This window comes from Oreochromis niloticus, linkage group LG8 (assembly GCF_001858045.2).
Source record: "Oreochromis niloticus isolate F11D_XX linkage group LG8, O_niloticus_UMD_NMBU, whole genome shotgun sequence".
Taxonomy (NCBI): Eukaryota; Metazoa; Chordata; class Actinopteri; order Cichliformes; family Cichlidae; genus Oreochromis; species Oreochromis niloticus.
Window position 1 is genome coordinate 7008929 of NC_031973.2, and position 26757 is coordinate 7035685.

Below are 26757 nucleotides of genomic sequence, written 5' to 3' on the forward strand. Positions count from 1 at the left end.
CCTCACCACTTGAAGCAAGGACAGGTAGCCTTGTCCAACGTTGTCATAGTTTACTTTCATGTTGACCCAGCGGGCGTCCTGTGTCGCTTCTTTGATGGCCATGCAGTCGCTCCGGTTATTGACTTCAGTGATGGGGAAAAGCTCCTCCGATGTGGTGTTGATGCAGCGGTAGAACTTCCCAGCAAACAAATTAACTCCCATGATGCTGAAGATGAGCCAAAAAATCAGACACACGAGTAGCACGTTGAAGATGGAGGGAATTGCTCCAACAAGAGCGTTTACCACCACCTGCCCCACAAGACAAGACTCTGTTTAGAATTTTGCAATAGATATTCAGATTTATTCAATAATTTATTCAGCTGTAAGACCTGAAGTACTGTGCAAAGGCACCCCACATTTCTCTATAATTTGTTAACAAGATGGGAAGTATGTGGAGCAATTTATTGAAAGGTGCAAATATTCACGAGAGCACAGTATGTAAGTCACAAACAGAGTTTTTAGAACCCTAACAAGATTTCAAGGCAATATTTGGCATTGCCACCTATTTTCTATATTGTAGTCTGAGCTTTCTTAGGCAAGTTTTATTTTACTTCCTTTAAGGAGTCCTCTGGTGTAGTTCTCCAGGCTTCTTGACATCCAAATCTGTTCTTTAAATTCTGGGTGCCTTTTGTTTCGTTCTCTACCAAAATGATCCCAGAGTGCATGTCATTTTTTATAGACTCAGCTTAAGAAAGGGGAACATTATGTGCTTTTGCAACAGGCTGCTAGAAACAAAGTGCTTAAAGATACAATTAAAATTGGTTCTTGGCTAAACTGTTATGTGCTGACGCACAATACTGATCCTTTGAGTTGGATACCTCTTTTATGCTTGAATGATTCATAGGTCAATCTTAGGTGACTTAACAAACAAATAAACAAAAATAAAAGGAAAGATAAGGTCGAGTACAAGAACCTGACCGAAAATGAGTGAAAAAGCAGCTAATGTCCAAAGAAAAGCTTTGAAAGATCTTCAGAAACAAAGGAAAACTTGCTCAAAAATACTTTAAAATAACAAGAATGTCTGACTCCTTGGAAAGGAAAAAAAAAGAAAGAAAGAAATGAGTGGTGGCTCAAGACCTTTGCACAGGGCTACAACAATAATCTTACTCTACTACTTAGTTAGTCAACTGACTCGGGGAAACTCACCTCAGTCACCTCTGTTACAGCAGCTGTGGTTTAAGCATGCATTCAACAAACACAGATGGACAAAAGCCAGGCAAATTAGTAGAAAAGTGCATCAAACATGAAAGGTTTGCATCTTCTAAATCAGTGTTAACCATTCAAAATATTATAATGTTAACACTAAGTATTACAAATTCCCTATGAAACAAGCATTAGCAGCCAATAACTTACCCTCATCCCTTCAAATCTTGATAGAGCTCGAAGAGGCCTTAGTGCTCTGAGGGTTCTGAGGGATTTGATTGGCCCAAGGTCAGAGTAGCCCATCCAGTTGGCAACTAAACTAATCAGGGAAATCTGTAGCAGAATCAAAACATTTCCCATTCAAGTGCTATCACAAAACCTTTCTGGCATAGGAGATGTATTATCACATACAGACAAGCAGTGAAACTTACATCTACAATGAAAAAGTCTAGCCAACACCAGGCATTGGTGAAAAAGGTCTTGAAGCCATATGCAACCCATTTAAGGAGCATCTCGATGATAAAGATGTAGGTGAAAATCTTGTCAGCATACTCCAGAATTATTTTGATCGTTCGGCGCTTTTCTATGTATATATCTTCAAAAGCCTGCCAAAAGAAAACATTATCTACCTAGATATGTGTCATGACAGGATCAGTGTCTTAACGCTATCATAAAAAGGTCATCGTTTCTAAATTTGTTGCTGTTATGGCAACACTCACAAGAGCTCCACTGCTGAGGAGGATCATAAAGATTATGAAGGTTTCAAACCAATCATGCTCCACAATAGTGAAGCAGGTCTTGCGGAGGTTCCACCATTTTTTGCCTTTGTCTTGGGTGATGTCCACCATCAGACATGGCCAGCGCCTCACACAGTCTGAGAAAAGTGGAAAGGTTTACGATTACCTCATAATGTCAGATTACAGAATGGGTACTGAAAAAGACTTTTGTGTCTTTTTTGTTTTGTTTATTTAATAAAATTGTTGTTCATACTGTCAGTGAAGCACGCCTCTGGCTCCAGTGGCTCTGGCTCTTCTATTTCCGGTTCAGGCTCAGGTGGTTGATAGCCCGCTGTGCTGCATACTGAAGAATCCTCATCATTCCGAGCACCCATCAGCTAGACAAGAATCACAATTAAAGTTCAGATGCACATGCATTATGCAATCACACAGATGAAAATACTGTTAACTCACTTTGATATTTCCTGGGATACTAATTTGATCTTTCACATTTTCCTGAAACAGCAGACGAACAGAAAACAAACTTTATTAAGTGTTCATAGCAGTGTGAGAAACATCCAGCACACAAGTTTATTTTCCCAAAAATGCATTATGGGAATCCTGGGAGCACACACAAATCCCTTTGAGGTTACGTCAGGAACAGCATCCGGTATATAATTTATAATTTCATTTATTTATTTACAGAAAAAATGTAAATAGTTTTTGATCTGCATCAGAATAATTATTTTCTTTGCTGCCTTATATCCAACAATTACAAAAAAATTCTTGTGATAGGTAGGATTTATTTTAATGTTTGGCAAATTTCCAAATACAAAGTTCCAATACATGTTTAAGCCATGTCACCAGCTTATTAACCAAAGTCTAATTTTACTTATGCTGGATATATATTTCCTTATGAATTGAATTTTAGCTGCAAATTTGAAAACAAAAAAGTGAAGTTGGACTCTTAAATGAATGAATGAATGAATTAACCAATACAATTTATCTTTGGTGGTCAAGAGCTGTTAAAATGTTATTTTGAGATGAATAATAGATCAAAAGATGTCAATTATTTGAAATAAACTGTATAAGACTTTGGGTTAGGACAGAAGTTTTCTTACGGTATTCTGTTGGCTATGTCCCTCATCTAAACTCTCAGAGTGATTATCATCATTGGAATCACTGGTTTCATCTTCATCATCCTGATCGTCCTCTCCCAGATTTTCAAAGTCTGACTCTCCCTGGGCAATTGGCACACTAAGACTAAACTCTCCATCCACAATAAATCCAGAAGGCCGGCCTTCAACTAGGCAATCTGATATCCCATCTGCCAGTTTGAAAGTCTGACCGGTGTCCAAATGGTTCATTTCAATTCCTTCCGTTTTAGGGTCAACGTCATCAGCAGGGCCCTCGTCAGGCTCCTTGGGCTTTCTGCCAAGAGTCCGCAAGACAGTTTGAATGATGAACGCTTTAAACCAGTCGATGAACCGTGTGATCCTGCCAATGGCAATCTGGAGATTGTTCATCTCTCCGTCATCTTCTCCTGCAGAAAGGTTGTCTCCACTGAACGAGCTGAGCAGTAAGGCCAAAAAGAGGTTCAGCACCTGAGTTCAAAGAGTAATGAAGGTAATCATGAATACGCATCATACGTACAGCCCATATTTCACACATAGAATTAACAGCTTCTTATTGTTCATTTTGTTTAGTGAAAATAAATATTTAACAGTCGAAGTGATGCCTAAAGAAGTGAGAATTAGGATCATTACTCGACTGCAAAACAGTCATCAAGCTTATATCCAGTGATCAGTGAGTAAAACTGTACTAATTTTGATAAACTAAACACAAAAGTTTGGAATAGCTCAAGCAGACATCATATACCATATTGTTCCTGTGACATCACATCAATAAATATTATGTTGTCTGCCTCCTGTCTCAGATGCAGCTATCTTTAGTTACTCAAACATGTTATTCGATTTCGCGGCTTCTATTTCCCAGGTTTAGCAGGAGATCATGGTTACATGGACTAGTGGGACTGCTCATCTCGCTTATTCCAGTGTCAGAGATGTCAATAGGAAAATAAAGCTGATGGACAGGATGAGCTGCACAAAAACCAAACCCGACAATGAAAGATCGGAAATGGATTTGATGATCTTTGATGAGTGGAAAAATAACTGTGGTAGAGGTTATAGTGTTTTTTCAGGGTCATGTTCCTAGTCTCCTGGAATATAATTCAGGTGATTTGTCAGTAGTTTCAAATTCCATTAGCTTTGTCCGGTAACCTGATGAAGTGAGACATTTCTTCCTTGTCTTAGAGGAATAGTGTGGCCTATAGGAAATGTACCTAGTCAATTTCTTGCTGCAAAATAGATTAAAATAAAAACAAAAAATCTAAACATTTAAAACTCATTACTTTTGGTTTTATCTGAAGGCAAAGCCAGCAGCTTGAGCTGATGTTATATTATTATTTGTTTAAGTTTTAATAAAAACTGTGCATAAAAGCTAGTGTTGATTTCATGCTCATTTAACCAGAGAAAATACTCTGTGTGATTCTCAGTTCAAAATAAGCCCCTCCCTCTGAGCCAAGTTTATTCTAATTGGCTGCCCATCTCACACAGAATGATCATCCCCCACTCTAACAGTAATGTATGACATAAAATAAAAACATAATAAGTCCCCTTTAAATCTTCTCTGCTCCATATGCTGTGGTGTTGATGGCTCAATATGATTACCTCTACATCAATTAGAGTTCAATCTGCTATCAAATGTCTTCTCCTTTACACCCAGACGCCCTGCCACCTGAGCTGTGCTCGCTCAGCTGTCCGTGTTTGTTCCATCAGTGGCAGCATGCTTACTTGAGCCGGATCTTAGCGCATACTCAAGGTCAAAACCACTGTTTGGTAGCTTAAGTCATTTGATTTAAATAGAAACCCCCTCCCATGAACCTTGTAAGTATATTATTTGCCTCATTATTAGAGAAAAAAAGTGTACATTTATGTGTTAAGTAAGAATGCTCAGGTTTAACAGTGGGTAAGTAAGAGTTTAAGATCCAAGAAGCCTCAACAATTTTGGCACAGTGTGCCTAACACAATACTTCAAACCTTGATGATGAGCCATTTCCTTTTCATTTCTATGAATAACCTGACAGGAAATGGATTTGGCTCTAGTCATTAAATATGATGCTGAAATGATGTCTGACAGTGATCGTCTGTATGGCCTTGTTTCGTGAGGCCAAGATAAAAAGGTCAGGGGGCAACGTTTTCATGCTGCAGACACTCAGAATTCTTCAGAAAGCATTATAAACCCTGAAGCCTCATCATGAAAACTGAGTCAGACTCTGCATTAAAAGGTTTGTACAGCTCAATCAGTTCAAAGGCTGTTCTGTTAAATTGTATATGTTGGACTGAAACAATCTCCTGGGAAATAAATGTCACTCTGACACATGTCATTCATCTAGACCCCTAGTTGGGCAATGAGTCCAATCAAACAACAAAAACTGCTCAGGAGCAGCTTGAGGAACATGAAAAATCTCAAAACACCCGTGAGAGGTGCCGTAACAAGCCTGATCCATGGATACTATGCATCAACCCACAGAACCCAGAGGATCTGAAGTCTCGTACCACAGGGGTGAGGAGGTCAGGTGATCCTGTACTGATGGGTCAAAATTTTCTTGGCTGCACGACGGGGGCATGCACAATATAAGAGAGGTGGTTTTAATCTTTTGGCTGATCAGCGTAAACAGTTTTTTCCTCCAGCTCCAACAAAAAAAATTTCGCAAGTTTTTCCTTAACATACTCAAATATTTACCTCACAATCTTCTAGATGGATCACTGAAAAAAATAAAACTTTCTATCTTCAATCTTCAGTCTGAAGATAGCATGCAGTTGTTGGACTCACCACTAGATTTCCAATGACCATGACCAACATGAAGACAACTAAACACATCCCAGTTCCGGCAACCTCCATGCAGTCCCACATAGTCTCGATCCACTCCCCGCACAGGATGCGAAACACGATGAGAAATGAGTGGAAGAAGTCGTTCATGTGCCAGCGCGGCAATTCACAGTCCAAGGAGATCTTGCACACACAGTCTTTGTAGTTCTTGCCAAAGAGCTGCATGCCCACGACGGCGAAAATGAAGACAATGATGGCCAGCACCAAAGTCAGGTTTCCTAAAGCCCCTACTGAGTTACCAATGATCTTGATGAGCATGTTGAGAGTGGGCCAGGACTTTGCCAGTTTGAAAACTCGAAGCTGTCACCAAACGTGGGACAAAAATAAATAAAGACATTTAATAATAGCAGAGCAGGTAATTCCACTGTGTTAAACTGATGCAAAGAAATTCAATCAGTGTGTCTCACCAGACGGAATGACCTGAGGACTGACAGACCCTGAACATTTGCCAGCCCCAACTCCACCAGACTGAGTGTGACAATGATGCTGTCGAATATGTTCCAGCCAACTTGAAAGTAGTAGTAGGGATCCATAGCAATAAGCTTAAAGACCATTTCTGCTGTGAAAATACCTGTAAAAACCTTTAAAAAAAAAAAAAAAGATAAATGTTTTTTTCACCCCTAAAATCTGAGCAATGTCTTTAAAGTATTTTAGAATGTTAGGCGGCACATACCAGATTCCCCACAGACAGCATATAGTCAAACTCCGGGGTCATGGGGTAGTGCTCCATGGCCATGAAGAGGGTGTTGAGCACAATGCAGATAGTGATAGCCAGGTCAACAAAAGGGTCCATCACAACAAAGTATACCCACTTTTTAAAGACCACCCAGGGGGCACAGCAGTCCCACTTCAGGAAAAGGTCAGCAAATTTGTACCAGCCAGGTGGGCATGGCCTCTGAGCCTCCTCCAACTCTAGAGAAAGAGGCAGAAAACATAAGGTAATATTAAACCTCACTTAAGCCTAAACCTTTAACCTAAAGTTCAAGTCTTGTTGCTTCAGGTTATAGCTGTGCTGAAATAGACCTAGCTTAACACCATGTTTGACAGGAATCTCTGCTACACACAATATTTTTAGCCTCGTTATGATAAGCTCAAAACAACTCCACTGTATCGGCCTTGGATAAATTAATGAACAATGTTAACAACTGCTTGATAATCTTAGGAATTATTGCTCACACCAGAGCACCTAATGCTAAGCCTTGTGTATTTCTTCTTCACCCCCAGTGGCACCTGACACTTCCAGATGCCTAGATTTCTCCACGCAGTATAAAAAAACATTGCCCTGAAATAGAGGTTATGTTGTTGTGTCCTCAGCTTACGTTAATCAAAGCTAAACAACATATCCTTCATTTTGTTAGTGTGATATCAATATTGTGTGTGTTTGGTGCTGTACCTTCCATGGCAGCTGCAGTGAGCACAGTCAGAGCACTAGCAGTTCTCTCTGTCATGCATGGTTCGTCCAGTTGAAGCATGCTGTGAACGGAGCCCAGTGACTTCTCTCTGCATTCATAATCCATGGCAGACTGTAAAATAGTTTGAGAATTTCTCAAAACACATAAGTCAAGGTATGGAATTGCAGATGGACAAGGCAAAGGTTTTTAAAAACACTCATACAAGACTCCACTAACTATAACTTACCTCTTTCATGGTAGGTGCTCTGATAATAAGACGTGGAACAATTCTCCCATTGCAATCTTTGACAATTTCATCACGGTCAAGGCTCTGTTCATCATCTGCCAAATCGGACCCAGTATGATGGCTGAGCGAGTTCTTGCTGGTTAGAGTGCCTTGGCTACCGAGCATCTTAGCCTGATTGGCAGAAGATAAGTCATTCAGTACGATGCCTCTGTTATTGCATTGGACAGTTTATAAAACCCTTTAAAACATGGCTCGTCTGTAATTTTACAGTATAAAATATTACTTTATTATAATTTAGTACTGAATAGGTGACATTCCATGTCCCATCTGCCAGTCTTGGTAGCCAGGGATCGGTCCATGCACCCGACCCCTACGGTGCCTCCTGCAGGAGGTGGTCCTGCAGGAAGATGGGCCATGTCCCTTTTTCGGGCTATGCCCGGCCGGGCCCCATGGACCAAGGTTTGGCCACTAGACGCTCACCCTCAGGCAAACTCTCCGGACCTGGCTCCAGAGTGGGGCCCTGGTAACCCTATCCCGGGCAGGGTGAACTGTTCCCTAGGTGTTCTTCTCATAGGGGTCTTCTGAATTGCTCTTTGTCTGGTCCCTCACCCAGGACCAATTTGCTATGAGAGACCCTACCAGAGGGCAGAAGCCCCTGGACAACACAGCCCCTGGGAGCCCTGGGACACAAAACCCCCTACACCAAGATAAGGTAGCGATTCCCTACCCTCAGCTATGGTCACGAGCTGTGGGTAGCGACTGAAAGAACGAGATCGCGGATACAAGCGGCAGAAATGGGCTTCCTCCGAAAGGTGGCTGGCCTCTCCCTTTGAGATAGGGTGAGAAGTTCAGCCATCGTGGAGGAGGTCAGACTAGAGCCACATCGAAAGGAGCCAGCTGAGGTGGTTCGGGCATCTGACAAGGATGCCTCCTGGGCGCCTCCTGGGTGAGGAGTTCCAGGCATGTCCCACAGGGAGGAGGCCCCAGGGTAGACCCAGGAAACACTGGAGAGATTATATCTCTCGGCTGGCCTGGGAACGCCTTAGTGTTCCCCCGGACAAGCTGGAGGAGGTGGCTGGGGAGAGCTAGGTCTGGGCTTCTCTGCTTGGGCTGCTGCCCCCGCAGCCCAGCCTCGATTAAGCAGAAGAAGGTGGAAGGATGGATGGATAGTACTGAATAAAAAAAAGAAAACAAAGTTTTTACTATGAGCCATAACATGTAAAAAAAACAATACTGGGATTTTGGTCAAAAGGCTTCAAGGTGAGACTAGTTTTGACTTGTAATAATGCTCTAAATGGCTGAACACATGGACAGCATGAGAAGTTATTGTAAAGTAATATAAATTTGGCAATGAGTCAGGGATTGCTGGGACACTAAATCCAAATAGCTGTGGTTAAAAGTGGTTGTTGTGGCACATATTTTGTGTCTTATACACTTTGCATCTTCAGTTTTATTTTGAATTTGATCCAGGCAAAGACCAACTTCTTCCAGTCATCGAGGAGGAATTTAGTGTTAATCAGTGCATTTTTCAGGAAGGAAAAAGCACCATGTCACAAGGCAAAGTAATAATAGTTTGAATCTATGACCAAGAGTCTCCCTAGATCACATCCCTTGAAGAGCATCCAGTGCCAGAAAGAACTGCATATAAAGAAGGAGGTTCAACACTGTAAATACTGTCTCTGTGTATAAGTTTGATTTATTTGCCAATAATAGTCTTTGAAACTTATGAAATGCTTTTGATTGTTTTTGGAAAAAAATTATAAATCAAGCAAATGAAACACAAATTTGTTGGCCATTTGTTTTAATCAGTTTTTGAACTAATTCTGATTCAGTGTAACAGGCCGGTGCAAGTTACCTGCTCTTGATTCTTGACTTGCTCTAGTAGCCGCTGGAACTCCTCCTCTTTTTCAATGGCCTCTTGCCGAGTTGCCTGATTCTGTTCATCATAAGCCATGGCTACCACAGCCAGGATAAGATTGATGAGGTAGAAGGAGCCCAGAAAGATAACGACTACAAAGAACATCATGTATGTCCTACCAGCTGCCCTCATGATCTGTTTTAAGAACAGAAAAGAAGCTACGAGAACTAAGGACAAATTTCTTCTCAATACATTTTTAAAATTAAAGCATTAGAAAGCATAAACTGTAATGGATCAAATTAAAGTAGAGCCAACCAGCTGGAAAAGGTTCTCCCAGTAGTCCTGGGTCATGAGCCTGAAGAGGGCAAGGAAGGCCCAGCCAAAAGAATCAAAGCTGGTGTAGCCAAAGTTTGGGTTCCTCCCAGCCTTCATGCATGTGTATCCTTCGGGGCACTTCCTGTCAGCAGAGAAGAAAAGTTATCCAACTGCATCTGGACTCCCAGGCTCCAAATCACACTTGCAACCTTTCTAAAACTTCAATTAAGGCTCATGTCTGCACTGAAACTCCCCTACCCCAAATAAAAGATAAAATTAGCACTGTAGCATCTTTGTGGTGATACGCACCCAGCATCGGAGCTGTTTCCACAAATCAGAGCATCTTGGCTGCCTTCCAGAAAGTAGTGATTCTCTATAATCAAAGAAAACAAGAAATTGGAAAAGCTACACCTTTACACCACTGTGGACAACACTGAGTTAAAATTACAGACAAAAACTTAGAGATGAGATGAAAAATACCTGAGTTTTCAATATATGCTGTGAAATTGAAGGTGCTGTTGGTATATGTATCATTGAAACCAGTTGTGTTGTTAAAGTCCACTGTGTTATTGAATGAAGAGGTGGCGTTAAAGATTTCAAACATGGTGTCATTTGTTTGGATGGGCCATCGCACACATTTCTGTCGCAGGTTTCCCATAAAAAGCTGAAGACCGACGAGTGCAAAAACCGCAAGGGCGAAGACTGTCAGAATCATCACGTCCCCCATTTTCTTCACTGACTGGATCAAAGCAGCTACAATTGTTTTCAAACCTGACAAAACACAATTGATACATGAGTGGTATATATTTGGAAGTCGAATATCTCAAAAACCACTAAAAATAATGTATCATTACTGTACTGAGTGCAGTTAAACTATTGTGTTATATTAAAATAGAAAGCATACCAGGAATCACAGTAATTGTTTTAAGGGCTCGAAGAACACGAAACGTCCTCAGAGCAGACACATTGCCGAGGTCAACGAACTCAGTGACGTAACTGGGAAAAGGCACAAACATATCAAGGAAATGGTTTCCATGCCACCCCGATGTAAGCAGAGGTCTCACCATAAACCGTAAAAATAAAACAAAAATATTGGCGGTGGCCAGCGGTACTCTGTGTTTGTGTGTTTCAGATTTTTCATATATACACCTATGGTAATTTGAAAATCCTAGGTGACTTCCTTCTTGAATTATCACATTCACAAACTTGGGTATCTATGTTGCCCACCCACCCGGCAAGTTGATGACAATACCCCATCAGAATTTTACAGCTGAGGTGTAAAAAGGGAACCACACTAGCAGCTAATAACACAGGTATACTGTATGGGATGTTCTGATGTAATGAAGCAAATGGAAATCTTTTACTAAAACCCAATGTCTTTGTTGGATAACCTTCAGTGGCTTTATTGCACCAGCAAAAAGGGTGTTCCTACTGTCATTTAAGTATTAACAACTATTTACCAAATGCATCTAAATAGTTTAAATAAACATACAAGCAGATACTTACGCCATGCTGATCACCATGAAATCCAGCCAATTCCATGGATCTCGAAGGAATGTAAAAGATCCAACACAGAAACCTCGAGACAACACTTTAACTGTTGCCTCAAAGGTATAAATACCAGTAAAAACATACCTGGAAAGGAATTAATCAGAATTAATTATCAAAAATACTGTGTGAGGTGTGACGTGTGAATAATCAGTGATGAGCTACTTACTCAACAGTTTTACTCCATGCTGGTGGGTTGCTCATCGTCATGAACACACAATTCGATAGAATTGTAATCATGATGAACATGCTAAATAATTTAAGTCAGCATTAAGGAAGCGTACAAGAATACTGTCATACCATTCAAACTAAAATACACTCAATAAATCAAAAGGATATGAATGTATGAGAATTTTGATGGCTCCTCTCCTAACCAAACTAAAGGGGCTCAGAATGTAGCACGCCGGTTCTGCGTTGAACCTGAAGATCGTGTTTCCTTTGGTGATCACAATGAATGTCTGAAAAACACAAAATTATCTACAAAGTTTGTAATTTTTTGCACAAAAAACAACATTTCAATGAATTCTCTAGGAGACCCTGCATGGAGCTGCAATGTCACATTTTAAGATACAGTCAAGTTTATTAGAGCCTGAGTGTGCAATGTGTTTGTGTGCTTCAGCAGAGCTTTTTCTTCCATGTGTGCTCATACTGACTTTCTGTGTTTCATAGAAGGGGTCTATGTCCTCCAGGGGTGTGTTGAGCAGCTCTGGTGGAGGGTCCCCATAGATCATGGGCAGACCCTTGCCTGCCTCCAGATCAGCATTCGGGGTTGCTGGTTCTTCCTCGTCATCAGCCTTTACTTCTGCTGCTTTTTTCCTTTCCTCCTTGAGCCTCTTGATCTTCGCCAGTGATTCCCGAGTAAAGGGGCGAAACGCATCGGTGCCTGGGGGAGGAAGCAGCGGCGCCATCTTTGCATTGCGAAGGGATACCGCCTTGCCGGGGTTTCCCTAGAAGGAGCTGGAGGGAGGACAGTGAGTGAACAGAGAGAATATAAAACAACCATGTTTTTTTAAATAGGTCCGGGTGTCACATGCAGATAGGACATACAAAAACCTTCAAGACAAAGCAACTCAAAACATGAGCTTTACAAATTTACATAACCGGTATAACATTGCCTTTTCTAACTAACAATATGCATCAGGTGCCCAGGTGAACTCTTGTTTATCTTGACTGTTGTGCATCTTTTTTGTTGAAAATTGCATTTTCTATGACGTTCTTGGGTCTGACTTCTTGTCCTCCTCGGCTGCTCTGTGCAGCTTGTGCAGTGCTATTTTAAGTGTCACTGAGCAGAGAGTCACTTCAAGGATGCTTCTAAAACTCATTCAGGTGGAACTTAAAAAGCAGTCTTGAGTGGTTGCAATCAGCTCAAGCAGCCTCATCAGATCCACAATGTGATGCAGATGTAAACAATAACTAAAGGTTAAAGGTTGACTGAAACCTCATTGTGTAGTTTAACAGTCTTGTGATTTATAAAACTGCTTCTCTGCCTGCTACTTTACAAACATGTATAGCAAACAGCAGTTTTATAACATGTATAATGTTTAAAATGTAATAACCTTAAAAAAAGATTTATGAACACTTGTTGCAACTTTACGATAACCTTCAAAATGATGGTTTACAAACCAATTATGGACCAAATACACCAGTAAACATTATGAGTTGTTGTTTAATTGACTGGTTGACTTTTACTGTTAACTTAAAATTTACCATTTATTGTGTTACCTGTTTTGGATATTTACCAAATACCACTGTTCTCATAGGGGGAAGAAATCACAGTTTTGTTCTCTGATAAGCTTTTCATGGACTAATTTTTGCAGAGAAACTTTTTACTCATGCTTGAATAAAGGGGAGAGGGCATGAGATTTTATAATGGGAGAAAGAACTTGTTTGGACAAATGTTTGGACTTTTCACAACATTTACTGATACACTCAGTGCCAAATGTAACTCAAATAACTCATTATAACCAAGGTATGCAGAACACCACCTCCAAACACACAACATATCAAACCTTTAAGCAGATGGGCTACAGTGGTGGCACTCAGCTAAGAACAGAAAACTTGGGCTATAATTAACACAAAAAACTGCATAAAAAAAGACTGGAAATATGCCGCCTGGTCTAAGCATTCTTGATTTGTGCTGCAATGGACATGAAAGCATGGATCCATCCTGGCTTGTATCAATAATTCAGGCTGGTGATGGTGGTGTAATAGTGTGGGGGATATTTTCTTTGTCCACTTTGGGCCCCTCAATGGCAGGAAAGCATTGTTTAAAGTATTGCTGCTGTCTAAGTCCAATCTTTTACAGCAACAGTAAATGGATGGACTGCTACTTATATTGCAGCTTTCTACTCAGAATAAGACCGCCAGGAGTTTTGTATTACATGCCTCATTCACCCATTAGCACACTGTGCTTTTATGTATACCTAAGCACTTTTACCTAACATTCACTCACTCACAAGCCAATGGATGCAACTCAGGGATCTGAGGGGATCAATCCACCAACCTTCTAATTGGTAGATAAACCACTCTTCCACCTGAGCCCTAGCCGCAGTTGCCCCAGCTGTTTGCCCACCCTCTGATGACTACTTACAGCAGGAGAGTGTGCCATGTCACAGAGCTCAAATCATTTCAAACTAGTTTCTTGAACATGACAATAAGTTCTAAAATAGCATCCTCAGTCACTAGATCTCAATCCAACAGAGCACCTTTGGGATATGGTGAAACAGGAGATTCATTCATGCATGAGCAGCCAACAAATCTGCATCAACTGTGTGATGCGGTCACTTCAATTTGGACCACAATCACTGAGAAAGGTTTTCAGCATGCCTTTGGATCCATGGCATGAAGAACTGAGGTGGTTCTGAAGGCAAAAAGGGGGTTCAACCCAGAACTAGCAAAGGTATATCTAGGCTGTGTACATTTTACTGACAAAGATAGGAAATGGCTGGACCTTTGCTAAAGCACATAAACCTATGATGATCTGAAGCCAAATGTAAACACACCCTGCATTTCTCTACATATGTCCTAAATACAATTAATTAATTATAGGATAATCCATAAAACTGGTTACAGAGATCATACAAATCCACTATTCTTAAAATCAAAAATTCTAAAATTCACAGATCTGGTTCATTTTCTCACTGCACAAATTATGTATAAAGCAATAAATAACCTGCTTCCTGACAATATTCTAAAACTGTTTTCTAAAAGGGAACGGGGATACAATTTGAGGGGGGAATTAAATTTAAAACATCCTTGTATCCGTACAACATTAAAAAGTTTTTGCATCTCTGTGTGTGGAGTGAAGCTGTGGAACAGACTAAGTAAAGATATGAAGCAATCTCCGAGCATGGCGCAGTTTAAAAAGCGGTTTAAGGATATGGTTTTTACAGGGTACAGGGAGGAGGTAGAGATTTGATAGGGTGTTCTTGTCCAATATTTTCATGTGTGTGCGGGTGCACGGGTATGTTGGTATGGGTATATATATCTGTAGGTTGTGTATCCTTTGAGGTGTTACTGGGGTTATTGAAAATGTGTATATGTGTGTATGTGTATATAAGTATGTATGGATAGATAGAAACATATATGTATATATATATATAAAAAAAATTAATAATAATAAAAATAAATAAATAAAAAATACACATAACATATAATGTAATTGCAAGGAGGTATTTCTGTAGTCTATTGATTACTAGATAGTGGAAAGGGGGTGGGATTAAATAAGCTTATGCTTCTTCCTGCTCCTTTTTGAACATGAAAGTTATTTGTAGTTGTGGTTGCTCGTTTTCCTTTTGTTTTGCTTTGTTTACTTGTCTCTTTTTATTCTATGTTTTTGTACTTTTTCAACATGTTCAAAATAAAGATTCAATCAATCAATCAATCAATAGGTCTTAGTTGCTCTAATGTGTGTCCAAACACCTCACCCTCTCTCATTTCTGCCCTCTACCTTCTGCTTTACATCTTCAGCCCAGCACTGCCCCCTCACCTCACCCTCCCCGCCCACCACTGCACCACAGGCAGTTAAAAGTGACCATATGGTAGCAAAATGACTAGACAGACTTAGGACAGGGTCCTGGACTTTCCCACCACTCTAAAGACACCGTGACATTAGTTGTCTACATCGAATTACTTATTACCTTAGCAGGCGCTTCACATCAGGTCCAAGTAGCATTTGCTTACATCCTTTGATGTGTTTAGCAGCCAGAGGAGATCACTTTTGTCTGGAGGAACTAAAGTTAGCTCCCACTGTGCTGGACATGATAATGTATTAAATGAAATATATGTCTCTATATGACTAATGAATAAGATGAATAACATCAGCATCCTACAGAATAAATAAACATTTCCCCTTAGGAATTTGCACAAGAACAACAATATTAATATACAGTTATTTTAGCTTTGATATGCTAATTTCAAGGAGGAAAACAAAGCATAACTAGAGGTGAGCCTTAAACTGAAAAGAATAACTAATACAGTCTGAGAAACACACTGTCTACAAGTCAAGTACCAAAAGTTTGGATTTTCTTAAATAAAGACTGCACAAGAAGGAATGACATAACACCAAATCACCAAAACAGGCAAAGAAGACTGTAAAAAGAAAAAGGTTCTTGAGTTCACACACATAAGTCAACATGATGCCATAAACAGACTGATGCACTGATCACAGACGTGAACGTGCAGTTATACTTGCTTGAACCACTTCACTCGAACATAAAATTCTGCATTTACACACATGTGAAGACATGCACACTCTCGCACAGATACGGTGGCTGCCCAGCTGCTACAGGCAATCAAGACGGAGCGTCGTGTTACAGAAGTCCGATGACTCTGCTCATTCCTTCCTGGCTGAGTCTTTGCCCTGCGCCTCACATCTCTCCGATAAACAGGACAGCCTGCCAACTTATCTTACCAGGCTTCTTCTCTCTACCTTCTATTAAACCCAGGGCCCCCAAATATACAGTAAGCTTCCACGTCTGCACCCTTACCAAACCCACCCACTATCCCGCTGCATGGCATTTGAGACTCTCGTTCTTTCATTCAGTCATTACCATCTTTACCCTATCACTCATCAAACTCATTACCCTATCACCATCTTTGCTCCTAATCACAACACAACACAAACCAGACTCTAACTCTGTGGTCCCCTGAAACAATACCAATAAATTGGTCTGCATGTCCTTTATTTATGACCATTTACCTATAAAACCAGGCTATTTCAGTTGGGCAGATCTGCACCTACCCAGTAATCCCTTCACACCCCCTTCTCAGCGCCAGTTTCCTCTCTCATCATCCTGTTTCAAAACCCCCATTTTGGACCCCGAGGGCCCTGCTGCTCGCGACCCTAAAATACACATCGTGAGATGGATGGATGTGTTTCTGCGTGGCTTATGGGGAACATTTCCTGATTGCATTACATCACGCTATAACTGCTGAAGCCAGCAAATGTCCTTAAAAAAAAAAAAAAAAGCTAGGTCCTTTAATATCAAAAAAAGTCTTCATGAGTTGGTTGTTCCCTCATAAGTTAGGTAAGTAATACGTTTCGGCACCATTTTTTTGAAACTGCAAATATCGGTGTGTGTTTCTCCACAGGAAAGAGCCAGCACTGAAAGAGCCTGCGATATTCTGTATCAGCCAAAGGAGATTCTTGATATCTTACTCCTCGATAAACCACCTTCATAAATAAAATCCTGTCTAATTTTGAGTTTAAGCACCAAAAAAGCATTTGGTTCACTATTTTAAATAATCAGATCCTGTACTTAAGTAAAAGTAATAATCCAAAATCACTTAGTTTTCACTAGGTCTTTAACATCAAAGTTGCTGCAGTAAAATAAGCCCCAGAACTTAATAAAAATATTTAAGAGGAGCCATCTTGATGACTGTCCAAATGTTTTAATTGGTGGTTACTAATAGAAGGTTTGGTTACCTTCTGAGGGCAACCTGATAAGTAAAAGAGGTCTTGAGATGATTAATTAGAGACAGAAGCCATACAGACATCTGAAACACTTTTTTTCTTTGCTTTTTTTTTTTTTTTTTTTTTTTAAATACTGGAGACATTTTGAGTGCTTGGGCCTAAAAATAATTATTCAGTGGAACTGTTATCCCAATACTAAAACAAAATGGCTTTTTGAATTGTTAGCACTTGGTCTCATTATTTTGTTGAAATATGCAAGGCCTTGCCTGAAGAAGACTGCGTATGTTGCTCTAAAATATCTTTCAGAATTGATGGTGCCTTGCCAGATGTGCAAGCTGCCAGTTCCACAAACACCCCCATACTGTCAGAGATGCAGGCTTTAGAATACAGAGCTGATAAGAAGCCAAATGTTTCCTCTCCTCTTTAGTCCAGAGAACATGGTGTCCATGTTTTCCAAAAGGAATTTCAAGTTCTGATTTGTCAAAACCCTTGACCCTTGTCTCTTTTCACTTCTGAAAAACACTGTCTCTCTATACTTTATACTCAGTCATGTTACTGACCCATTGCCAGTTAACCTAATTAGTTGCAAAATGTTCCTCCAGCAGCTTCTTTTTACCACCACTTATTTTTCCTGTCTTTTGTTGCCCCCATTGCAACTTTTTTGAGATGTGTTGCTGTCATTAAATTTGTTTTCATGAAACAGAAAAATGTCTCAATATAAACATTTGAGACATTTATCCCATGTTCTACTGTGAATATTGGTTCCTGAGATTTGCAAATCATTACATTTTACAAAGGCTCCTCACATTTTGGGAACTGGGGTTGTTGGACTATTGACATGTTTTATGAGATTTTGGTTTAACTGAAAAAAAAAAAAACAGTGTGGAGAGTAAAAGGGGATTTATTGAAATGCATTCTCGAAAGTATTAGCTATTAAAATTGACCAGAAGCTGGAACAGAAATTTGACAATAGAGATAAATCTGAGTACAAACCTAGTATGGTATTTGTAAAAAAAAAAAAAAAAAAAAGAGATGAAGAAGAAGAAGAAATAAATAAATAAAATAAATCCAATAGAATATAAAGTACAATATTGTCTTTAAAATATAGTTGCATTAATATTTATCATACTTTATAAGTTCTTTATCATTTCATTAAGTATAGTTCTTGAAAGGTCATTTCCTCCACTGGTTTTATCTTGAGAGTAAAACTTAAGACAGATCATAATGACCATGCCTCCATGCTGTCAGACACAGTTGGAAACTTAGGAAGAGGGAGGGAATGTTGGATTTCAGAAGCCTTCCCCGACAGTAATATATATATCACCTTGCATGTCAGTGGACGCCATGTGACCTGAGACATTCCAGCTGAGGATATAGACGGGGTAATGTAGATACTTCTTCGTTACATTAGCCGGCTGGGGAATGCAATTGCCAATATTCGCCTCCGGAAACCAACTCAGCTGGCTTTTGGCTTTTATCACAAGGGCAGGTTGAGTTCAGATGGTGATAGAGAGTGTGCTGTATACTCAGAGACAGTAAATACATTTAATTTAACCACCATTAAACAAGCACAAAATCTTCAAGTTGCTGACATAATGGGAAGAGCAATGAGATCTTGAGGGGTAAAAAATAACACACCAGACAACCATAACAGTAGCTTGGAGTACACAGCAGACATCTCAGGCCCTTCAATGCACATAATTGAGTGCTGTGTAATTATAAATGACAGCGCGACAGAGCAAACAAGGGCCTTTATTCACACATCCTTTGGCATTTGCCATCCTCCTGTTCACTTTTTTTTCTCACGAGGTCAACTTACAACTCCATAGTTTGCTCTCACACTGTCACCCACCAATTACCCATATATTTCATACTCTCACAGGAAGCCACACTAACAGAAACTCCACCTGTTGCTTCTCCCTGTGGTGTTACTGTATGCTGCTACCGTAGGCATAGATTTCAGGGGGGATGCGAGGTATAGAAATGTTTAAGAAGCACTATAAAGGGAAAAAAGTGCAACAGCATTACTCAGAGATAAATGCCTCCTATATAGTTCAGTGTTTATTCTTCAGTAATGGGTCTAAGCATGCAGCATCCTCAACCTCTGGGTGACTTCTTTCAATCACAGGTTGCTTGCTGGAAGCCAGCATGTTTCCAAACAATCACAGCCCGACTTAGACTAAACGCAATCACTCTGGGACAGATTGGCGAAGCTGTGCAAATAACTGCCATCTAAAGACAGACAGCTTGCCAACATATAGCTCAATTAATCTGAGTCAGTCTGTGCCAGTGAGCGCAACTTGTCTGCACTGCATCTCTTTGCAATAGTAGACTTGACTCAACTGATTGCCACCTGATTAATGCACTAGCTACATAGACGAGAGCAACAACTGAGTGGTATCGAATCCGGTCCCTGTCTACAAAGTAACTCTTTCAGGTCAAATTAGATCACAAGTTCAATGCACATGGTCACAGTACTTTTAGTCATGCTAAGGTCTACAGTCTATTTTCCTGTTGTTGCTGTAGCATTAAATAAGTTTATATTTGTAATCATCAACCAGTACCAAGATTTTTACTTTTTCTTTACAAGAGTCATTTCCAACATAAGTTGATGTAGAAAAGGCAGAAACGAGTGCAAATTGGCCCAAATACCACATCTAAAGTGGCTCTCGCAATGCTCAAACAAAACCAAAATGCATGGATACCAACAGACAAATCATAGCAGGGGCGTAATTTCCAGGGGGGTTAGGGGGGTTATGACCCCCTCAATAATCAGACCCAACATATATAACCCCCCCAATAAAATTATGAATTATCTTGCATAAATAGGCTGTTGATTTTCTTCACTCATTTCAGTTATTAACAGCAAAATAGTTGCATGTTTAATCATCTGGGAATTTACCCAGATTTATTTATTTATTTAGACCTTTCACGTCCCTTGTCTTGTCTTGTCTAATTACCCCAGCTGTGTCTCCCTCCTGTTTCTCAGTCTCTGATTGTTCCTGCGTGTATATAAGCCCTGTGTTTTTACCTGCTTGTTGCTGTTTTGTCTGTGATTCAAGATTCAAGATTCTTTATTTGCCACGTGCATAGTTATACAGGCATAACACGCAGTGAAATGTGACCTGATACTCTCCTCGACTGTGCAAAGAAAAAAAGAGCGAGACAGACAGAACTTTATTGTATATACAGTGAATGAGTATATACAAAGAGGACATTATGTGCAGCAAGTGGGTGAGTTATGTACATTATATAAATAGAAATAAAATAAAATAAAACAATCTGGAAATTTACAGATTGTTGTGTTGTTTTGCCCAGTCTCCCTGTGTCGCCATTTAAAGGTTTCAAGTTTGCTTTTGTTAGTTTTTTCCAGTTTAGGTTCTGCACTTGCCATCACCACTGCTATTTGTACCATCACTGTCAAAATAAAGCTCACTCACATCAGAGGCCGTGCCTGCATCTTGGGTCCTAATTTCCACATCCACACAGCCTGCCATCGCAGCTGCGACAGCAGGAGATCACTACTGAAGCAAGCTTGTTTTAAAAAGAGCTACAATTATTACCATCATTACGGATGATTCGTTTGTGTATTTTATTTTTGTCAGGCAGGATTACTCAAAATCTTATTGATGGTATTGCATGATTCTATCTGGTTGTGGCTTTAGAAACTTTCTGACGGATTTTTTTTTTTTTATCATGAGGTGATAAGGCAAATTTAGACATTTCATATCACCTCAACTTACAACAACACATGAAAATGAAATAAGAAAGACTGTGAGACATCATTTTGGTGCCATCAAGAAAATATCACAAACAAATCCAGAGATAGAGGCGCAATTCATGCATTGTGAAGAGGGAATTCTCAGCATTCGTGGTGGTATGAAAGCTCTCTTCCTCTAGTCTGATACAACTTTCTAAACAGATTTCTGTGGTCTCAAACTGACCCATTTGGCCTTTGCACTCACTGAGTGGAAATCTGAGTAGATTACACGTGGAAGTGTTATGGAGAATATTCCATCCAGCTTGTGTGGGACCAGGGGGAGCTATTATCATAACCATAACACCAACAGAGACCTTAAAAAACAGACATCTATAAAGGAGCTGCCTAAGTTTGAACCATCTCACTAAATAATTTTTCAAAGACAAATAATATTTCAAAGACAAGTATACTTCATCAGGTAGCTGAATAAATTAGATCATGTTTTTTTAGAAAAATATTTACTTATCTTTAACCTTATTTCACCTTTTGAATACTGTGGAAAATACAGAGCCCTGGCCAGGCAGTCACATGGTCTTACTTGGTGAAAGTAACTCAAAACCGACACCTTCTGCGTCCAAGAACATCTGATACAAGACACACAAACACACTCAGGGAGAAGAAGCCAACAGATCTCTCCATAAAATTTCCATTTTGTGCATATGAAAAAACACAATTATATATATTTACACCAGATATGTCAGGTCACAAGTAAGAAAGTTAGGGAAGAATGCAGAACAGAAACTAAAACTTTGTATTCTTAAATTTAAATATTAACTAAAATTATGAAAATAAAATTTAAAAGTGTTTAAAAATGCCCCCTGAGGTCCCAACCCATGTTGGAATTTGCACTGATACTGCTTGGCCTCCACTGTGTAAGTCCAGCTGTTACATAAGAGCTGCAGGTGCATTGTTGGCAGCCTCTAACAGAAACACCAGCCTCCGGGTTTTTGACGCTGCTTTGCCTGCATGGAGCCAGGCTGTATGCATAGTCCTGCACCTCTGATTTGGGCAGCATGGATTAATGGAAACGGCTGGGTAGGAGCATCCACAGCATCACAGTATCTTGCCCATCTGCCATGAAGACATGAGCTAAAAATACAATCCTGTCTCTGCAGGAGGAAGCGTAGTGGGGGTTTTGAGAAGGTTTCAGTGTCCACATTGGACATTACAGCCATGTGCCACATGGGAGATATTCACCTCGCAGGTGTAGAAACGGGCCTGTTGTGATGTTCACACACGCTTTCCCTGCGTTACTATTGCATAACATTGCAGTGAAATAATTTGCCACAGCTTATGTGTGCACACAAACAACCACATGCTTCCTCATACACATATTTAATAAGCCTTCGTGAAGCCATAAATCTGTCTAGCTCAATTACAGAGTATTTCTGGAACAAATCCAAAGCCTCTCTTATCAAAACACTTTTCATTTAATTTTTTTTGATTGGCGTGAAAGTACGCAGTACCCAGCTACAGAAAACTGTGAAGGCTTCACCCCAGTCCAAATAAGAAGAGCATAAAATCAAGCGATTCTAAAGAATAGCTTAACTGCCCTCGTCTTAAAATCTGGAAGATACCAAACTTGTCCATTTAATTTCAAGTAAGGAAGCAAATGCAGCAAACTCACAACCAATGAAGACACCAAACAGCGCCAAATAATCATCAAAACCCTCCCCAAACTGCAGCCAGACAGGCAACTTTTTCCGAGTCTGAACTTCATGCAGGAGCCATCTCCAGGCTCATGGAAGTCAACAGAATGCAGGTGGTGCGTTACCTTGCACGGGAACAGAAATATTTCCACAGAATCCAAGAAAACAGAAAAATAAAACAATGTCTTCTTTCAAGTCTTACACTGAGGACGCAATTCTTCTCCTTCCAGCCCGGGGCTGCAGGGCAGCTGTTGCTGACGCAGTGTGGCGTCCTGCAGTGAAACCGGAGGAGTCGCTGCAGGTAAAATCAGACCTTTGACACTTCGGTACCGGAATCGCGTCCCGTTCCCGCACCGTTGGTCGCTCCTGAGCGCATTTCCGATAGTGAGACTCGATTACTATTATTTTGTGGCAGAGAGAAGAAAAGAACCGCGGCAGCGCAGATGAACGGAGCGCACGACGGTCTCTTCTCCCCAGCACGGACCCATGAGCGCATGACTCCTCTCACCTAAAAGTTTTGGAGCCTAATATGTTGAGCACTATAAAAAAATAAGGAACTGAGAGCTGAAGTAGTTTTAGGTTTTGCCAGAATGTGAAAAATGTGCACATTAAGACTTTGTGGTGACGTAATACGTTTACATCAGCACTTGGGAGAGTGCTGATATAAACACAGGAGAGTTAAACATAGCCTGCAAATAGGACCGCAGGTGTTTGGTTGAATTTTTATTTTTTATTTTTTTTGGAAAAGAAAAGAAAAGAAAAGAACCTTGAAATCCCAGTTCTGTTCACTAATAAAATATTTAAAGCAGAGGTGTCAAACTTATTATATTTGAGTATTCTTGTATGTTTGTAATCCATTTATCTGATTTCAGAAATAAACTTGAGTATATTTTGCAGGTTAGTACACAAGAAAAACAAATGTACAATTTTAAAATCTGGATTAATTTTTTTTCCAGATGTTTATAAGCCTAATTAATAAACATCTATATTCAACCTCTCTTACAGTCACTGTGAGCTATTATGTCAGCTGTGCAGCTGACACCATCCTTAGAGACTGGAGCCAATAAAAATGGAATGTGAGGATAATGGATGAAACTCCTGTGTGAACTCACTTATAGTGGGACACCTTCCCCTTGTTATCAGGCCACTTTGATGTCAACAGTTCGGTATTTAACAATGTGCATCAGTTTTGACCGATTTTGATAATTTACTGCCATTACAAAGAAGCACGAGGGTTATAAATCAAACTGCTGCTCTGAGTAAATTGGCAGTTTGGTTTACCATTGTCTATGTCCAGCTTCTCTCCAAAACACACTTTTAAAAGACATTCAGTTGAATGGACCCACTCGATGGCCCCAGTTTAATGTTTGAAAGAATATTTGAACGAATAAAACATACTTATAGATTTTAGGTTCTCACCTAAGTATCTAAAACACATGTCTTTGCACCCCAATAAAAGACACGAAAGAAGTAAAGGACTTACTACGCACTACCACTGATTTTAGTGTTTTCCTTTTTTTTAAAAAATCAAAACATGTATTATGCTGATGTTAAAAATGTATGAGTATGTTAAAAATGTATGTATGAAAAGTATCAAATGTTTATTAAATGTCTTTCCCCCACGTCTATGACTCAAATTCAACCTGCATCCATAGTTTAATGACAATAATATTAATATGAGGATGTCACCTCTTATAAAATTTATGGAGGGTCACATTATACAAACAACACATTTGGTTTAAAAATCGTCAGCGTATGCAGTGAGAGGACCTGATTGTGAAAGTCCCTCATGTCGATGTGAAGGCTATATTTGGCTGAAAGGTGTGTAGTATGATTATACAAGGAAAATGATACCTGCGATTACAAATGTTAACTGGGTGTCATTGGTTTCTTGGAAATGGAGCCTGCTACAATTTTCCCACCTTCTCCTCTCCCAGGCCAGCTTACTGTCTCAGTTTCAGAACACAGTGAGCAGCATATAAAATAAAATGATCCTAAATGATGAAATGGATCTGGCTTAAAAGTTTTATCAGTGATTCAGGTTGTATTTTGTCTGTCATTTATACAACGTAAGGCCTTGAAACCTTGACTACTAATAAAAGAAAAAGTACAACTTTTTAAAAAGGAATAATTACCATGAATATTTAACAATATTATTTTGCTTTGTGGGGAAATGAGCAAGATACTTTATGACCCAGATAACAACACCTCATGTTCCAAATGTGACAAAACATCTCATATCTCATGTCTGGCCAGCATGAGTTGGACTTGAGGTTGAATGGAGACAGTCCAGCAATTTTATGGCATGTTCTTTAAAACTGAGTCTAAAGGGGACACTTTCCAGAGTGAACAGCCAGGAGGCCCTGCGTCATGTCCTGTTGGGAGTTTTATGTTTTGTACTTAGTTCATTTTTTTCCCTTCCCATTTAAGTTTTACTTCCACTCACTAGTCAGGTTTAGTCTATAACAACTAGCGGCTAAGTTTAGATGATAACACGGTTTTGTCTGGGTTACATATACTAAACATAACTTAGTATTAATTGACACCTTGGGTATGAGATTGGTAGATCCAGTTAATGATTGAGTCATCTTCAGGCAGCATTGCACCTCCTGTGTGTGCTGCAAAATTACCATCTATTTTCAATCATGCAATAAAAGACATCCTAAAATTAGAGTGAACAGAACTTTCTCAAACACTGAGCAACAGTTACCTTCAACGTGTGGTGGTTTGGATTTATAATATCTCTTTTGATTTTCTTAATACTTTCCTCCTAACAGCTACTGCATGGTACCACAAAAAACCCACTAGGGAAAGCTAACATTTTTAACAATGAAACTGAAATACACAAACCCGTTTTGCAAAATGAAACCAAAACAAACAGAAGGGACATTATAAACAAAAATCCTTTATATTCTATACAACTTTAAACCATGGCTGTTTGACTGAGAAGCATAACTACACGATTTCTATCGCTGCAACCATTCAGTTCAGATACAGATCGAACCTTTCTGCTGTGAGGCAACACTGCCCCCGTGTGTTACTTTACAAACACTTTACTTAGAACCCTGAAATTTAGTATTTAATTGTGTTTAGTTTGGAAGATACCAAATCAGCAATAACAGGAGCAATAGGAAAACGAATGCAGAAACAAAAAAACACAACAAAAACACAATCATTATTCCATTAGGATAAACCTAAACTCTATAAACTAAGGAAGCCAAAAAACGAAGCCCACATACCACGACAGCTAGTTTCATTTCTCTGCAGATTTCATTTCTCGAAACTCACAAAGTGGTTTTGCTGCCTTGCACAGCTGTGCGTTGCAGACAAAAGCGTTTTATTATGGTTGCAAAATGGGAAGTGTCTTTATTTAAATAATTATTAAAGGCAAAACTGACTACCTGCACAAAATGGGAACCAGCAGAGTTGTTCCATGAAACATTATGATCAGAGTCACCAGAGTCATAAGGAGTCATAAAGCATTCACTGAATTAAACTCCTAAACTTTTACATATATAGCATCATATGTTTAAAAAAAAAACTCTCATGTTCAGTCCTCTGCTCTGGGTCTGGTGTTCAGAGGGAGCTGTTCAGCAAAGAGAGAGAGGTCTTACTTCTGTCCTCTTGCAATGTTACTTAATTGGTCTGAAAAGCCATTTGAATTATCATAAAGGTACCTGAGTCACATTCTTACCGGATGATTAGATCACCACACAGAATTCAAAATGTTTGTCTGTATTTTGTCTGAGTGAAAAATAGATAAACGCAACTGAACTCAAATTTCAATATCTGCAATGTGCAGATATGCATCTAAGTAGCTAAGTTTTAGGTTACTGCACATTGTCAGAAATATAATGTACTTATTAAACGCTTGTTTAATGTCACAGTTATATATAATGTTTTCAGGACGTTTCATGTGTCTTGATATATATGACTTCGTCTTGATATTTAAATTTTGTTTGTTGAATTTTTATTAATTTTATTAATTATTTTGTAGAATTGTTATTTATGAATAATGGAGTTTAGTCACCAAGATTTTTTCTGATTGCAAATTACAGGACTACAGTGAACAGTGACAGCAAAGTCATAACTTTTCAATATATTTTAGTTTAATCATTTAATGATCTGAAACATGTAAATGTGACAAATATACAATAAAATAAAATAAGGCAGGCAAATACTTTTTCATACAACTCTATGTTTACTTTTAGAGTTTCTCTATATTT

The 26757-nt window shown here is 39.4% G+C and overlaps 1 protein-coding gene across 3 annotated transcripts in view; it reads right to left on the minus strand.

Moving 5' to 3' along the window:
* Positions 1 to 23333, minus strand: part of scn4aa (sodium channel, voltage-gated, type IV, alpha, a) — a 30954-nt gene extending 7621 nt beyond the window's left edge. The window contains exons 1-22 of one of the 3 annotated variants that reach the window (XM_025909862.1): positions 22734 to 23333; positions 11862 to 12165; positions 11548 to 11666; positions 11378 to 11467; positions 11167 to 11295; positions 10565 to 10656; positions 10141 to 10431; positions 9970 to 10033; positions 9661 to 9802; positions 9343 to 9540; positions 7488 to 7658; positions 7243 to 7372; positions 6523 to 6761; positions 6257 to 6430; positions 5793 to 6149; positions 3020 to 3502; positions 2373 to 2414; positions 2173 to 2296; positions 1902 to 2056; positions 1614 to 1787; positions 1393 to 1515; positions 7 to 288 (exon numbers count right to left, since the gene is read on the minus strand). In XM_025909862.1, the coding sequence (XP_025765647.1) occupies positions 7 to 288; positions 1393 to 1515; positions 1614 to 1787; positions 1902 to 2056; positions 2173 to 2296; positions 2373 to 2414; positions 3020 to 3502; positions 5793 to 6149; positions 6257 to 6430; positions 6523 to 6761; positions 7243 to 7372; positions 7488 to 7658; positions 9343 to 9540; positions 9661 to 9802; positions 9970 to 10033; positions 10141 to 10431; positions 10565 to 10656; positions 11167 to 11295; positions 11378 to 11467; positions 11548 to 11666; positions 11862 to 12116 (3834 nt within the window). In that variant the 5' untranslated portion in view covers positions 12117 to 12165; positions 22734 to 23333. Of the gene's footprint in view, positions 1 to 6; positions 289 to 1392; positions 1516 to 1613; positions 1788 to 1901; positions 2057 to 2172; positions 2297 to 2372; positions 2415 to 3019; positions 3503 to 5792; positions 6150 to 6256; positions 6431 to 6522; positions 6762 to 7242; positions 7373 to 7487; positions 7659 to 9342; positions 9564 to 9660; positions 9803 to 9969; positions 10034 to 10140; positions 10432 to 10564; positions 10657 to 11166; positions 11296 to 11377; positions 11468 to 11547; positions 11667 to 11861; positions 12166 to 22656 lie in introns of those variants that run through there. The other 2 variants (XM_025909861.1, XM_025909863.1) reach the window with 2 other exon arrangements.
* Between the last annotated feature and the right edge of the window lie 3424 nt (positions 23334 to 26757).